The 17,220-nt window shown below is 32.5% G+C and overlaps 1 protein-coding gene across 1 annotated transcript in view; it reads left to right on the top strand.

Moving 5' to 3' along the window:
* Positions 1-7,641: 7,641 nt before the first annotated feature.
* Positions 7,642-17,220, top strand: part of LOC115241273 (trichohyalin-like) — a 47,523-nt gene continuing 37,944 nt past the window's right edge. The window contains 3 exon segments of the mRNA XM_029816942.1: positions 7,642-7,802; positions 11,724-11,820; positions 12,972-13,027. Coding sequence (XP_029672802.1) covers positions 7,662-7,802; positions 11,724-11,820; positions 12,972-13,027 — 294 coding nt within the window. The 5' untranslated portion in view covers positions 7,642-7,661.

Here is a 17,220-nt window from a genome sequence, read left to right on the forward strand (position 1 = left end):
GTGTTGCAAGGGACAGAGTTGACTAGAACGTTAATAGGATCTCGTTTTAAGAGGGGCTTCGGTTAAACTTCAAACTTACATCTTTCTTTTTCCTTCTTGAATTTTCAATCTTTCGCTCGCGTCATGTCTTGATAAAATATTTACATAATATTTATAGCAACTTCGATTGCACAGTTATTGTCGCGTCGTAATCGTAAAGTAATATTTAATGCGGCACATTTCTTGAATATCTCGATATTGAACATCTTCGAATATATTGTAATCTTTTCTTATTCTGCTTTTCTTAGTCTGCTAATAAAATTGATAGAAAAATTCTTAAGCACTTGTTGTAAATTTTATTTGTATTTTCACTAAACGACGTGCTAGATGTTAAACGTTGTTCTTGACGAAGTTACGAGCATTTAACTCCTTTTGTTCGATTTTTATGTTCCGTGAATATATATCAAACGTATACACGCACTCAACAATATTGCAAATTCTTTCATCATGTTTTATTTGTGATATTTCATGTCACATAAATGTCCTATAAATTCTACTAAAAAATGGATGTAATACTTCCAAAACATTTATAAAAAATATGTAGCATTTCATCTCTCTTTGATAAGAATTTAATTGAAGTTGTAATCGCGCATCAATTTTTTTATGTAACAAAAATTTAAGAATTTTGACGAATAAAACATGTAAATAGACAAGTAACCTTAATATACCAAAAAAAATTTTATTCTAAATAAAATTTAATGTTTGAAATATAGTTATCAACTTAACGTTAAAAAGTAAATAAATACGATAAATAAATAATATACAATTTCTACTAACAAAATAAAATCCGCATTAATAAATCACAATATAAAATAATAAATATTAAGATAATAATAAGATGTAATGGACTTTTGCATATACTATTCGCGGAGATTTATAAGCAAGAATTCGAACATAGGACGAGCGGACCAGGCAGAGACCATGGATGATTAAGGGGAAAATGACGTTGCGCATGCTAGAATGCAATTCCCTGCCTTCGCATCTCATCCTGCATAACATCGCATAGCACTGATGCCACGCACGTCAAATCAGGTCAATCGGTAATATTGAACGTATTGGCTTCCGTAGGAATATTCATTCGTAGATGTTCGTTGTAGCGCGCGATCCTCCAGTGCAATCGAAAACATTCGACAAATGAAACACATACAGACATTTTCTGCAACAAAGTGATTGTCTTTCTTTATACAAAATGTTTTATTGTGTTTTTTTAAATCTCGTTATTATATACTGTATATTGCGATAAATGTAACGTTTGATATAGCGATCTCTTTATTCAGGATTAAATTCATTGTCGCTTATTCATATCATTCGTAGTATATTCGGCCAACATATATATTACAGTTACAAAACGAAAGGCATGATTAAAAATCTTTATAAAATCTGGAACTAAAAATTAATTAATTTTTTCCCAGATTTAAACATATTGTCACATAACGAAAAAGACACGATTGAAAATCTTTATAAATTCTGAAACTGAAAATTAATTAATTTTTTTCCCGATTTAAACATATTGTCACGTAACGAAAAAGACACAATTGAAGATCTTTATAAATTCTAAAATTGAAAATTATAACTAATTTTTTTCTGGTTTAAAGATATTGTCTCGAATCAACTAAACTTTTTCTACATTTCTTATTGTTTTAAAAATAATCCTCGTGTTAAGACTAAAGGAAATTTTATTTTACAATAAAGCGCACAAAAAGCATTCACGCATTTACATATATATTTTATTTTTATGAGAAACGTACAACATATACAGAAAAATATATTACTTTTTCCTCAGGAAGACAAAGTCTCTCTGAATCTAAATTAAATTAAAACACTCGTCGTTAAATCAGCGTGACGAGACGTGCGTTGCATGCGCAAAGCGTTTCATCAACGAGACAACACGTCGGTGTGCATCAACACAAGCGTTTGTTAATCTGCTACACCAGAAGCACAGACGGAAATCTTTTTTTTTTTTTTCCCGGCGCGACTTTTGTCGACCCACGCGCTTATGTCGCCGGCATCATTAACGATGTCTAACGAGCCGAGACCAGAGAATCTTGATGGAACAATACCACTCGAGGGTCTACCACACATTTATACGAGAGTAAAAGATTCATACGACCGGGACAAACAGCGATGTTTCCGCCGTGTAACACAATTGTCGGCGTAACAACGCGTGCACAATTAAACTTTTATTTCTTGCTAATATTTCAAGCGAATATATCGTGCAAACAGCGCACAACCAAACTCCAACAAACTGTATCACTTCGACGTTTTAAAATTTCAAAAGTTTACGCATTTATTAGTCTTTGATATAGGTGTGGATAATTTTAAATCTAAAAATAACAATTGTGACATTTTATTGTTACATATTGTATAATATTTGTGTTATTACGATTGTTCCAACTTTTATTAATATTTTTATTAATATTCATTCTATTAATACCTCTATTAAATGCTTCTATTAAAAAAAACTCTTCTCTCTTTCTCTGCTTTTATTAATACCAATAAAATTTAAAACAATTTAAGAATTCAAAAGATAAAAGATTTCGACAATGACGAAATTTTTGATATTTAATTTCTTTTTATAATATATTGTTAATAACGTCGATTATCGTATTCATAGATTAATTATGGATATTTTTTGTTACAGAAACAAAGCATGATGGTCCGTCAACTGGAAGAGGAGCTCAGAATGAGAATGCGCGGGCCAAATGTTGAGATACAGCAGCAAATGGAAGTTTTGTACAATGAGAACGAGCATCTGACTCGCGAAATCGCCATACTTCGTGATACAATAAAGGTAAGTCATGAACATTAACGTCTAGATTATTACGAGATTACTTTTTCTCTGAGCTATAAAATGGATTTAAACTGATCTCTTTTTATTGCGATGTAAAATTATCTCTGTAAAATGGCGTTATAATCCTATATTTTCTGCTTCTGGTCGAATTTTTCCGAAGGAAAATTAATTTCCGGCCGTGCGTTTGCGAGATTAATTTTAGCCGGCGTGACTGTAGGTCGGTTTTCCGCGTCTTATGTCAAAAATAATGCAGTCATGGGCTCGAAATAGAATGGCGCACGCCATCGCGAATGTTTTCCGCATTTTCGAGAAGAGGGATCCCATTATAATTCGGAAATAAAAGGGATATAAGTGCAGTAAATGGGAGCAATAAAAGAAGCGGAGACACCCAAGTCGGTGCGCAAATTTGAGAACGTCGCGGATTGTCTCCCGGTTTGTCTCCTTTTTCTTATTCTTGTTTTTCCTCTCTCGTCGACTCTGAAAATATTCCCGATCTTTGTGAACATTTTCGCGCTTGGATGCCAGATATATTATATGTACATTTTCGCATTATCTTTCGATCTTTCGATATCGCTGCAGACATCTGTCATATGTCCCAGCTTCTACATTTAGAAGAAATACTTATACTCGTTCGATATCTTTCTCACGAATATTTTTAAAACTTTAATTATACACATTTTGTTTTATCTATTTTATGAATTTTTTTAATGTGTTTTTTATATAATAGATATCTCTTTTTTATTTTGAATAAAAGTATGCGGGAGGATTAGTTATTTTTCAAAACAATAGTTGAGGCAATGCAATCTTGATTTTTGTAGTTTTAATAAATTTTTTTTCTCGGTACGATTTTTTTTATTAATAATACACCATTAAAATTTTACCGAAATTATTGGATACAATATTAAACTAAATTAGTGAAAATGTCACTGATTAAAGCAGTGATAAGATTTCACCAAAAATTAGTGAGTATTTCACTGACCTTTAGTGAAAACATTTACATTTTTCTCTTCTGTTTTATGTTTTACTAATTATGGCAATAAAATTTTTAATGGGAGTAAAATGTCATTAAAAAATTAACCATTATCACTAACTGATTTTTTTCAGTAAGAGTCTTTCACTGTTTGCAGTGTTATACTTATAACTGAAGCCATTGTTTATAAGTGATAATACACTGATTCTATTTAAGAGAGTCTATCGTCGATTTATTTAAAGCCCATTCACGGTATCATTGGTGAACGCGTGTGATGCGCGCAATAAAATCCTTCGCGAAATAATTCGTCTGGCGATATGGCTCGTGGTTTATTGACACTTCTCGTACACCATGCGGGTTTGCTTAAACCGAAATAGACGAAGGATTTAGATCGTGTGCGAGGTAAACGACCGATTGTCTGAACGAACAGAATTATCTGACCACGGTCAGAATGCTTCTGGAAACCTTGGCAACGCGAATATCAGTCTCCCCGTGATAAATTCATTAAGTCCATCACCTATGCAAGGAACAGCGTCGTTGATACACTTAACGTTAAATTGCAGCATATGGGCATCTAATCGGAGCGCCACATTCCATACTTATTAAAGAGTGTGAATATTTTAAATATTTTTAAAAAAGATATAAATATTAATTTTCTTTTTTTTTTAATCTAACTATAAAATAATTTTTAAGAAAATTATTTATATGTATCCAACAGTAATATATATAAATTAATCAATATTAATATTTTTATAAATTTATTTAAAGACACTAAAAGAAAATAAAAATTATATTAGCCACACGATGCACTCAACACGATACACTCTTTTAGAAACTTTTTAAAAATTTTTCTTAACATTTAATAATATTTTACAGATTAAGAAATTGTTGTTAAATTAGTTTTATTAATTAAAATTAATTATTATTATTAATTGCATAAAAATAAAATCATGTATTATATATATAAAAAAGGATTGCTATAATTTTCCTTTTTAGTTAAATATATACACACGCGCAACGAAAATTCTAATGTCATCATGAGACGTTATCGTTTCTCTCAATAAATATTTGCGAGTTTTTTTATTGATATTGCAATTGTAATTGGGTTGTAGTGGTTATCAGTATCTATCAGATGTAAGATAGACCAGCGATTTTTATGTCGGAAATGCGTGTTGCAAGGGACAGAGTTGACTAGAACGTTAATAGGATCTCGTCTTAAGAGGGGCTTCGGTTAAACTTCAAACTTATATCTTTCTTTTTCCTTCTTGAATTTTCAATCTTTCGCTTGCGTCATGTCTTGATACAATATTTACATAATATTTATAGCAACTCCGATTGCACAGTTATTGTCGCGTCGTCGTAATCGTAAAGTAATATTTAATGCGGCACATTTCTTGAATATCTCGATATTGAACATCTTCGAATATATTGTAATCTTTTCTTATTCTGCTTTTCTTAGTCTGCTAATAAAATTGATAGAAAAATTCTTAAGCACTTGTTGTAAATTTTATTTGTATTTTCACTAAACGACGTGCTAGATGTTAAACGTTGTTCTTGACGAAGTTACGAGCATTTAACTCCTTTTGTTCGATTTTTATGTTCCGTGAATATATATCAAACGTATACACGCACTCAACAATATTGCAAATTCTTTCATCATGTTTTATTTGTGATATTTCATGTCACATAAATGTCCTATAAATTCTACTAAAAAATGGATGTAATACTTCCAAAACATTTATAAAAAATATGTAGCATTTCATCTCTCTTTGATAAGAATTTAATTGAAGTTGTAATCGCGCATCAATTTTTTTATGTAACAAAAATTTAAGAATTTTGACGAATAAAACATGTAAATAGACAAGTAACCTTAATATACCAAAAAAAATTTTATTCTAAATAAAATTTAATGTTTGAAATATAGTTATCAACTTAACGTTAAAAAGTAAATAAATACGATAAATAAATAATATACAATTTCTACTAACAAAATAAAATCCGCATTAATAAATCACAATATAAAATAATAAATATTAAGATAATAATAAGATGTAATGGACTTTTGCATATACTATTCGCGGAGATTTATAAGCAAGAATTCGAACATAGGACGAGCGGACCAGGCAGAGACCATGGATGATTAAGGGGAAAATGACGTTGCGCATGCTAGAATGCAATTCCCTGCCTTCGCATCTCATCCTGCATAACATCGCATAGCACTGATGCCACGCACGTCAAATCAGGTCAATCGGTAATATTGAACGTATTGGCTTCCGTAGGAATATTCATTCGTAGATGTTCGTTGTAGCGCGCGATCCTCCAGTGCAATCGAAAACATTCGACAAATGAAACACATACAGACATTTTCTGCAACAAAGTGATTGTCTTTCTTTATACAAAATGTTTTATTGTGTTTTTTTAAATCTCGTTATTATATACTGTATATTGCGATAAATGTAACGTTTGATATAGCGATCTCTTTATTCAGGATTAAATTCATTGTCGCTTATTCATATCATTCGTAGTATATTCGGCCAACATATATATTACAGTTACAAAACGAAAGGCATGATTAAAAATCTTTATAAAATCTGGAACTAAAAATTAATTAATTTTTTCCCAGATTTAAACATATTGTCACATAACGAAAAAGACACGATTGAAAATCTTTATAAATTCTGAAACTGAAAATTAATTAATTTTTTTCCCGATTTAAACATATTGTCACGTAACGAAAAAGACACAATTGAAGATCTTTATAAATTCTAAAATTGAAAATTATAACTAATTTTTTTCTGGTTTAAAGATATTGTCTCGAATCAACTAAACTTTTTCTACATTTCTTATTGTTTTAAAAATAATCCTCGTGTTAAGACTAAAGGAAATTTTATTTTACAATAAAGCGCACAAAAAGCATTCACGCATTTACATATATATTTTATTTTTATGAGAAACGTACAACATATACAGAAAAATATATTACTTTTTCCTCAGGAAGACAAAGTCTCTCTGAATCTAAATTAAATTAAAACACTCGTCGTTAAATCAGCGTGACGAGACGTGCGTTGCATGCGCAAAGCGTTTCATCAACGAGACAACACGTCGGTGTGCATCAACACAAGCGTTTGTTAATCTGCTACACCAGAAGCACAGACGGAAATCTTTTTTTTTTTTTTCCCGGCGCGACTTTTGTCGACCCACGCGCTTATGTCGCCGGCATCATTAACGATGTCTAACGAGCCGAGACCAGAGAATCTTGATGGAACAATACCACTCGAGGGTCTACCACACATTTATACGAGAGTAAAAGATTCATACGACCGGGACAAACAGCGATGTTTCCGCCGTGTAACACAATTGTCGGCGTAACAACGCGTGCACAATTAAACTTTTATTTCTTGCTAATATTTCAAGCGAATATATCGTGCAAACAGCGCACAACCAAACTCCAACAAACTGTATCACTTCGACGTTTTAAAATTTCAAAAGTTTACGCATTTATTAGTCTTTGATATAGGTGTGGATAATTTTAAATCTAAAAATAACAATTGTGACATTTTATTGTTACATATTGTATAATATTTGTGTTATTACGATTGTTCCAACTTTTATTAATATTTTTATTAATATTCATTCTATTAATACCTCTATTAAATGCTTCTATTAAAAAAAACTCTTCTCTCTTTCTCTGCTTTTATTAATACCAATAAAATTTAAAACAATTTAAGAATTCAAAAGATAAAAGATTTCGACAATGACGAAATTTTTGATATTTAATTTCTTTTTATAATATATTGTTAATAACGTCGATTATCGTATTCATAGATTAATTATGGATATTTTTTGTTACAGAAACAAAGCATGATGGTCCGTCAACTGGAAGAGGAGCTCAGAATGAGAATGCGCGGGCCAAATGTTGAGATACAGCAGCAAATGGAAGTTTTGTACAATGAGAACGAGCATCTGACTCGCGAAATCGCCATACTTCGTGATACAATAAAGGTAAGTCATGAACATTAACGTCTAGATTATTACGAGATTACTTTTTCTCTGAGCTATAAAATGGATTTAAACTGATCTCTTTTTATTGCGATGTAAAATTATCTCTGTAAAATGGCGTTATAATCCTATATTTTCTGCTTCTGGTCGAATTTTTCCGAAGGAAAATTAATTTCCGGCCGTGCGTTTGCGAGATTAATTTTAGCCGGCGTGACTGTAGGTCGGTTTTCCGCGTCTTATGTCAAAAATAATGCAGTCATGGGCTCGAAATAGAATGGCGCACGCCATCGCGAATGTTTTCCGCATTTTCGAGAAGAGGGATCCCATTATAATTCGGAAATAAAAGGGATATAAGTGCAGTAAATGGGAGCAATAAAAGAAGCGGAGACACCCAAGTCGGTGCGCAAATTTGAGAACGTCGCGGATTGTCTCCCGGTTTGTCTCCTTTTTCTTATTCTTGTTTTTCCTCTCTCGTCGACTCTGAAAATATTCCCGATCTTTGTGAACATTTTCGCGCTTGGATGCCAGATATATTATATGTACATTTTCGCATTATCTTTCGATCTTTCGATATCGCTGCAGACATCTGTCATATGTCCCAGCTTCTACATTTAGAAGAAATACTTATACTCGTTCGATATCTTTCTCACGAATATTTTTAAAACTTTAATTATACACATTTTGTTTTATCTATTTTATGAATTTTTTTAATGTGTTTTTTATATAATAGATATCTCTTTTTTATTTTGAATAAAAGTATGCGGGAGGATTAGTTATTTTTCAAAACAATAGTTGAGGCAATGCAATCTTGATTTTTGTAGTTTTAATAAATTTTTTTTCTCGGTACGATTTTTTTTATTAATAATACACCATTAAAATTTTACCGAAATTATTGGATACAATATTAAACTAAATTAGTGAAAATGTCACTGATTAAAGCAGTGATAAGATTTCACCAAAAATTAGTGAGTATTTCACTGACCTTTAGTGAAAACATTTACATTTTTCTCTTCTGTTTTATGTTTTACTAATTATGGCAATAAAATTTTTAATGGGAGTAAAATGTCATTAAAAAATTAACCATTATCACTAACTGATTTTTTTCAGTAAGAGTCTTTCACTGTTTGCAGTGTTATACTTATAACTGAAGCCATTGTTTATAAGTGATAATACACTGATTCTATTTAAGAGAGTCTATCGTCGATTTATTTAAAGCCCATTCACGGTATCATTGGTGAACGCGTGTGATGCGCGCAATAAAATCCTTCGCGAAATAATTCGTCTGGCGATATGGCTCGTGGTTTATTGACACTTCTCGTACACCATGCGGGTTTGCTTAAACCGAAATAGACGAAGGATTTAGATCGTGTGCGAGGTAAACGACCGATTGTCTGAACGAACAGAATTATCTGACCACGGTCAGAATGCTTCTGGAAACCTTGGCAACGCGAATATCAGTCTCCCCGTGATAAATTCATTAAGTCCATCACCTATGCAGGGAACAGCGTCGTTGATATACTTAACGTTAAATTGCAGCATATGGGCATCTAATCGGAGCGCCACATTCCATACTTATTAAAGAGTGTGAATATTTTAAATATTTTTAAAAAAGATATAAATATTAATTTTCTTTTTTTTTTTAATCTAACTATAAATAAAAACATTTATATAAACCAATACGAGCTGTTTGATACAGCTCTTTGTGTTATCTAGTACTTGAAGTACGTCACTTTAAGAGAGAGAGAGAATATTGTAGAAATATTTTTTATATAAATACTATTATTTTTAATTTCAACAATGCGCGCGCATACATTTTTTTTTTATTTAACAAAAAACTACTTTTGATACATAATACTTACTAATAATTTTTACATTTAATATATTATAAAATTAGATCAGTTTATATCAAGTACGATATTTTATTTTTATTGCGAGATAAAAACAATTTAAATACGTGTATGTGTATGCAATTTGTCCGTACACGATAATTTAAAGGGATATTGAATTGACTGAAACATTCCTCCAGGAAGTAGTTCATTTTGAAAAGGAATGGAGTGATATTTGTCCGTAAGCATGAACTGTCGCGACCGAAATGTCGCAGACAGGTCAAACGTACAGAAACAACATTAGGAAGTAGGGAAGCAACTAGTCGTCTTTGGCTATTCGCCAGTTTATGCACTTGATTTCTCGTCTTTCCGTAAATTCTCGTCATTATCAAAACCAACAACCGAGTCTACCGTTATTATGAAGTCTTTGGAAATTGAAATGTCCAAAATTAATTACACGACAGTGCAATATAACCACGTTTTTATTTCACTATTTTATTACTTTGATTCAGTATACGACTTTAGACTTGTAATTTTATTCTTGCAAAATTACTATATAATTCTTTGTCGACAATATCGATAATAGTAGTTCGAGATTAAATGGACTGACAGTAGATAATATGCATTTTTTTTTAAATACTATTTATCCGAGACGCATATCTATATACGATTGTACAAAGGTTTCTAAAGATTTCCGATAAGAAGTTTAATTGAATTAATTATCAGGTGTCGCTTGATGTCTCGGGCGTAGAATTTTCGCATTTTCACAGCGTACGCTATCGTCCAAGCTTTCAGATAATATCGTACGCGAATGTTCCTCTCGCACAGCGGGAAAATACCGGCAGAAGGCCAGCAGCGGGCGTCTAATTCCAGACTAATTACTTTCCTGCCGTCAAAGAGACGCGCTAAATTTGTTACGTGGGCGCCAAGCGGGTGGCACTATTCGCTGTTGACTAACACATAGAAAGAGAAATGTTTTTACATATGAATATATCGGAGCATATATGAAAAACGCTTCGATATATGTTAATAAATTCATGTGTTAAGATATTTCTATTCCTATAGTGTGTATGCGCGAATCGGGTGTGAAAAGCTTATAAAGACACATTATCGGTTTTTACAAAAATAACCCCGTACAAAGTGCACGACCACGAAATCTTATAAAAATAGCGTTCTTCGTCCTTCGCTATAAAACAGATTTTTATTACATGACTTGAAATGTTAATCTTTTTTTAGAACTGACGATATATGATAGTAGTAAATTATATATTTTTTATCCTGTCAAAGTTTGCATTTGATGTAACTTTAGAGAACATATGATGTATATATTTCTGCAAAGCTTTTCCCCGCAAATATCAAAAAATATTTTAAGGAGAAATTTTCAAAGAAAAGTCGAATTCTCAAATTTAACAAAGAATCTGTTTTTAAATTATTCTTGATAGATTTGGGTTATTTCGTACAATAATATGAAAAGTTTATAAAATAGTGCCAATTTTGTTTAATGTGTGCATGTATGTGTTTGGTTAAATCTTCATCTTAATCCATTTCAATTCTACGTTCCCGGTGGTACATCCGCAGATGCTGAAATAATTTTGCGATCTTAATATAGTCCATTAACATTTTGAGCGTAACTGAGTTGCCTATTATTTTAAATAAAGCTCTAATTATGACATTCCACAACTAGTTAAATTTCATAGTCACTATTATGCTTGGCTTGTACTTGCCAACCTGCATTTTGTAGATTTAAAATAATGGATTCATAAAACATTTTGAAAGCATCGAGATCACACACACACGCACATGTAGTTCCATTGTTGAATAAATATATATATTATTGTACAATTTATATAACAATCAAATGAATTTTGGAAATATCTAAATTGATATTTGTTAAACATAATTTATGTAAAAATTGTTATACGCAATATATGATCAATTAGAAATTATTGATGCAAATATAATAAAAAAATAATAATTTTTTTAAAAACAAAAATCTTTTTGAATTAATATGATTATTAACAAAAGCGACAAAACGTGAAAAAAACACTTAATTATTATAATATGTTTACCATTAATTATTGATCTTTCTCTGTTGCAGGAATTGGAATTAAGAATAGAAACGCAAAAGCAAACGCTGCAAGCTCGCGATGAGAGTATCAAGAAGCTCCTCGAGATGCTCCAGAACAAGGGGATGGGTGAGCCATTGCTTGCAATTTCTTTAAACTACCTTAATTAATCATTTTTCTCGATATCTCATTTTATTGAGAAATATTCATATGTGACTGTAAGATCGATTGAATCATAAGAGAAATCGAAAAATTAGGTGAATTAAGTGGAAAATAGACAGATTTACTTATAATGCCAAAATCGATACATTATAATATGCATAATTTTAATCAAATTTACTATAATTTGAATAAACTTTGTGAAGTCAATAGCTGGTTTACAAATGAACATCACCTGATATTTTACCGGGCATCCTTTTCCAACGAAGAGAACCTAATTTTCTGTAACGAATTTTTCGCGTAAATACTGTCGTTAGCCTCGACGAGGCACCATAAAGGTGGATCGAATTATCTCGTTAAATTCGTAGACCGTAACTCGTCTAAGCGGACAAATCTGTTCTCTTTGAGAGCATTATTGTGATCCATATAAACTCGCTATGAAAATAACAGCGCGCAAACGAGAAGATGTAACACGCGAGAGAATACTAATCTCGCAAAATAATTCTACGGAGAAATATAAAAATACTATAAAAAGTTGAAAAGCGACTGGGAAAGTTGGGAAAAGTCGTGTCATAAACAAAACTTTCAATATTCACGACACAATTATTATTATCAAAATAATAAATCGTATTTTCATTTGGCATACGCAAGTATTCCAAATGCGCTGCGCTAATATATCAAAACATTTTTTCTATTTTATTTTTATAAATGGATAGAAGCAATTAATATTCAAAAAAAAGAATTTTTTTTTTGTTTTTATTATAATATTGTTCTATTAAATTAAATTTCTATTAATTCTATTAAATATTATCTTTAATATAATATTATTCTATTATAATTGCAAGAGAACTATGATTAAATATATACATTCTATTAATTGAACTGTATAATTCTATTAATTATTATACAAGAGTAATCATAATATGTAGAGATAGAGTAAAATTAAAAAAGATTGCGCTTGAGCAAATTACTACAATAATTACTAGATCATACATACCAAATACACACACACACATACACACACACACACACACACACACATCCATGACTACTTCGATGATCCGTGAACCTGGAACCAAACAGTTCCCCCAAGAGTTCCTCGTTACTTTCTGCTGTTTTAGGAAAAGAGGAGGAAAGGATCATGTTCCAGCAAATGCAGTCGATGGCCCAGAAGCAGGTCCTTAAGCTATTTCTATCCGTGTCGCCATACATATATTCATAATTATAAATTTAAAAGTATATATATGTATACATACATTATGCATCGCGTACATATGTATATACATATATATATATATATATCTGTGTGTGTCACTCACATTTCGATCAACGCTCATTACGCATTTTCGGCGCGCATATGTGTATATATATATATATATATATTTATTCATATTAATTATTTTTCGAAATTTGTCTATACTATCATGTACATATATATATATATGTATATATACGTATGCGTTAACATGAATCGCTATTCATTATTCTGTATGAGTAGTTTGCTTGCAAGTAGTTTGCAGTTATTGCACTGCCAGTGGCTTTACTTTTCGCCCCGTGTTATCGTGCTCACGCTTGAACTTCTGTGTCATCTGATCTGAGAAAATAAAAAAGAAGAGAAAGGAACAAAAAAAAATTGGAACAAAAGCGAAAACGAACATGCGAGCGCCAGGGGGTGAGTGGAGTAACCCTTATCCTTATACAGACGGCCCACTCTCGATTCAGGGACCACAACAGGGTTTTGCGAGCCTCTCCGCCCGTCTCGTGCGACTCGACTCGATCGTTGCCCCCGAAATCGATCGGGTTCTCGCGAGCGAAAGGGTTCTCCATTTTGTGTTTTGCAATAGGGACGAGATTAAGGTACGGTATACATGCAAGATCGGGGCCGGTGATAGGCAGAGACGGTTGAACTACTAACGCAACGCCTCGGTCAACAGGCACGGGAAATCCGCAGATTGAAAATCCGATTCAGAATCACGACACAAAAATCTGATTATCAGACGAAGATTCGAAGGTTTCGTAGATTCGCGAGCGGAGGAAACGTTCGTGAATCTTAGAATTCGCGGATAAAACTCCATGAAGCATCCGAGAATCCAATAATTATGATAGTTTAAAAAATCTACATATTCAAAAATTCTAGGAATCAAGGATTTTTTTCATGACAATGAAACTTTGACATCATGTAATATATATAGATGGTAAAAACCAAACGTTTCAAATTGCCTTAAATCTTGAGAAAGAAATATCTCTAGTTCGATTGTGTTATAGTTAGGACTGAGATAACATTTATACCAAAATTTAATTAATTATGATTTATTTTTCACTCAATTTCTTTCTCTGTAATTTTTTAAAAATTTACTCTAAAAGATACAGGCTACGCAAGGGAAAAATAAATTAAAAGGATAATTAATTTTAGAATACATTACGTCAATTAATTGTAAGATATCTCGTTAGAATATCTCTTTTCGTGACGTGATTTTATTCAACGTATGTCGTTATTCGAAATCAAAATATTTCGATGCATTTCGAGCCAGGTCGTAATGTTCTGTTTATTTCGGAGTTTTTAACATTTTTCTCCTTGAAGGAGAAAAAAAATCGAATCAAAAGGGAGCTGGAAAATCGACGGGTTTTGCGCCACTACTCAGCAATTTTACACATGAATTATACATACGCGCGCGTATATATGTATACAGACACATGCAAGACATACACATATACATACATACATCCCTCGTCTTCCAACACTCACGCACATACTCGCACCTACGTTCGCGTTCAATGTGCGCATAATCGCAGGTTTACTTTCTCACGAGTGTTTTGAACATGCACTTTTCTCTTCGTGTCACCGTCGCAAAAGTTTTCAAAAATTCACGCCCGTAAACGCAGTGATGTACTATTCCTATTTTCATTGCGAAGATCGCGGAAATCTCTGAAAAATAACTCGAGAAAGAGTTTGCCTCGTTTTCCAGAGGCGCTTGTCAAGTCTTCGCTTTATTGCGGCTGTTGCTTTATCGTCTCGTTTAGTTTTACGGAATACTCGATATCTTAACGCCGCATGTGTCTGCGCGTCCTCACATCCCATAAACTTATATAGTAGAAATAAAAAACGTGAAACAATATAAAAAGCTGAGAAAAATCTCCGTTACTGATGATGTCGTAAATAGCAGCTGTAAACTTAGTTTAATCACGATCAGAATTGCCGCGAAAAAAAGACGCAGTTTAACAAAAATTACATGGGGTTATATTACAAAATTTCGACCATCTCTATTACATTGATAGATATTTCAAACGAGTGCTATTCGCTTGACTTGAAAATTTGCATATGTCTCGGTGATATTTGTCGACAAGATCGCAGGGAAAAGTCCTCGCGTTAAATCCGACACTCTCACAGGAATGGTACAGAAATCCGTCAACGTGAATTTTTGAAGCGTGGATATATAAATTCCCCATATCGCTTACTCTCACTCAGCAACTGTCGCTGCTCCGCTGTATCGTCACATAGCGAAACGAGCGCATTTGTACTGACTGTTAACGTCGTAAAAAAGTTTCTCTGAGCACTGTCACCATCATCACCGTCATGTGTTCTGTTCTGCTCTTCACGCAATCCGTGTCTTTAGATGGTCTTTAGAGGAGACGTAGTTCGTATACATTCCCGAGATAAGTTCTTACGTTTATAGCGCCCTACCTTCGTTTATAGTTCGGTCTTGATAGACGAATGCGAGGTCGTTCGAGAAACTCACTACTATTTCGCCTACAGGCTCTCTTCTTCCACGCATTTTCACGGCGCGCCGTGCTCGTGTTTAGATTTTTGATTTCTTTATGAGTGTTGCTTTCGGTCCACATACTTTTTTGCGAAATTTATATTTATTGTACAGTTTTTCTGTAGTTCATCAAAGTGTCCAAAATATTATTGAGTAAAATTCGGATTTAAAAAAAAAAAATTTAAAAAGTTATTTACATTACATTTGATTGAACGATTCAATTTTCTATGTACTAAATTTTATTTTTGTAAATCTTTTTTTTTCTCTGTAATTGCTTTGGCAAATTTTAACGTACGTGGTAAATTTTATACGTAATAAAAAGTACAAATCACCATTTTATTTAATTAAAATTTTTATGAAATAAAAAGAAGATATATGTTAGAAAACTAATTGTTACAAATTAATCTATCGTGGTCAATAATTAATGTTTTTACGAACAACATCGCATTCGCTATTTCACTCGGTCTCCTTGCACTCTCATATTCATGCCTGTTAGACTTAGGACTTAGACGGAATCTATATAGCTTGAGTGGCACTCGGGATTCGACAAAAAGAAAAATTGACAGATCCGTTTTCCTTTTTTCCGGGTGCAATTTCGAGCACGAACTGGACGTAACAAGCACGTCAACATTATATTAGAATCATTAATAGCACAATAAATCTTCCCTTTCGTTCATTTTTTTTTCCGTCATTCTATCACTGAAATACTGCCGCGCACAATGTTCTCTTTTCTCTTCCTGAAAATATACTTTGCAATCTTCGAGCAAACTATCTTGCGCGAACAATTGCACTAGCATCAAGGCCTGTCTCGTTGTTCATTGTGTCGACAACTTAGCAGCACGAACGTTGTATCATGTTATCATCACTGTATCTTAGTCCAATTTCATCTCAACCGATCCCTCAAAATCCTTCGACAAGTCCTTCGTGTTCTACGCCGAGATTAAAACCGGTATAATCTCGACAAGAATTTGAAACTCGATGCTAGAAACAATGAAAACATGACAATACCGTTGTATTTTTCCGTAGTGTTCGTAGCATCGATGGAGCAAATTCATCGAAATTATAGCAAAATTTTAATTAATTTCAATCTCGTAATTAGCTGTTTATTTGCTATTATTACCGGTAAATAAAATTTGCGTGGGCGAAATATGCTCTATTGTCTTTAATAAGAATATTCTAAATTCCTGTTGAGAGATAAATGAAATAGCGCGTCTCAAACGTGCAGAAGACGTTCTGATTAGCTCGAGGAAGCGGGACACATTCGATGCCAAGAGGAAACTACTCGGTCCAATTTCCTCTCTTTTCACTGCGAATTTCTCCGGGCATAACCCGATCTCTCGACGCGGCAAATGCGCGCGAGCGCAATTAATAGCTGCAATCTCGTTGCGCGTAATTAATTGCCGTAATTCAAGCAAAGTCTTCAAAATAATGTACCTTAGATATCTTTCGAGAAAATAATTTCTCAAATTAAAAACGAAGAAAATTATTAGAATATAAATCTTTCTATGGCACATTTTTCTAATACTTTTAAAAATCTAAAGTTACTAGGTATGTTAACAAATTTATTTTTGCCCCTTTATGTTGCATGTATATATCAATCCATTTAAAAAAA

The sequence above is a fragment of the Formica exsecta genome, unplaced genomic scaffold, assembly GCF_003651465.1.
Source record: "Formica exsecta isolate Colony F162 unplaced genomic scaffold, ASM365146v1 scaffold475, whole genome shotgun sequence".
Lineage (NCBI taxonomy): Eukaryota > Metazoa > Arthropoda > Insecta > Hymenoptera > Formicidae > Formica > Formica exsecta.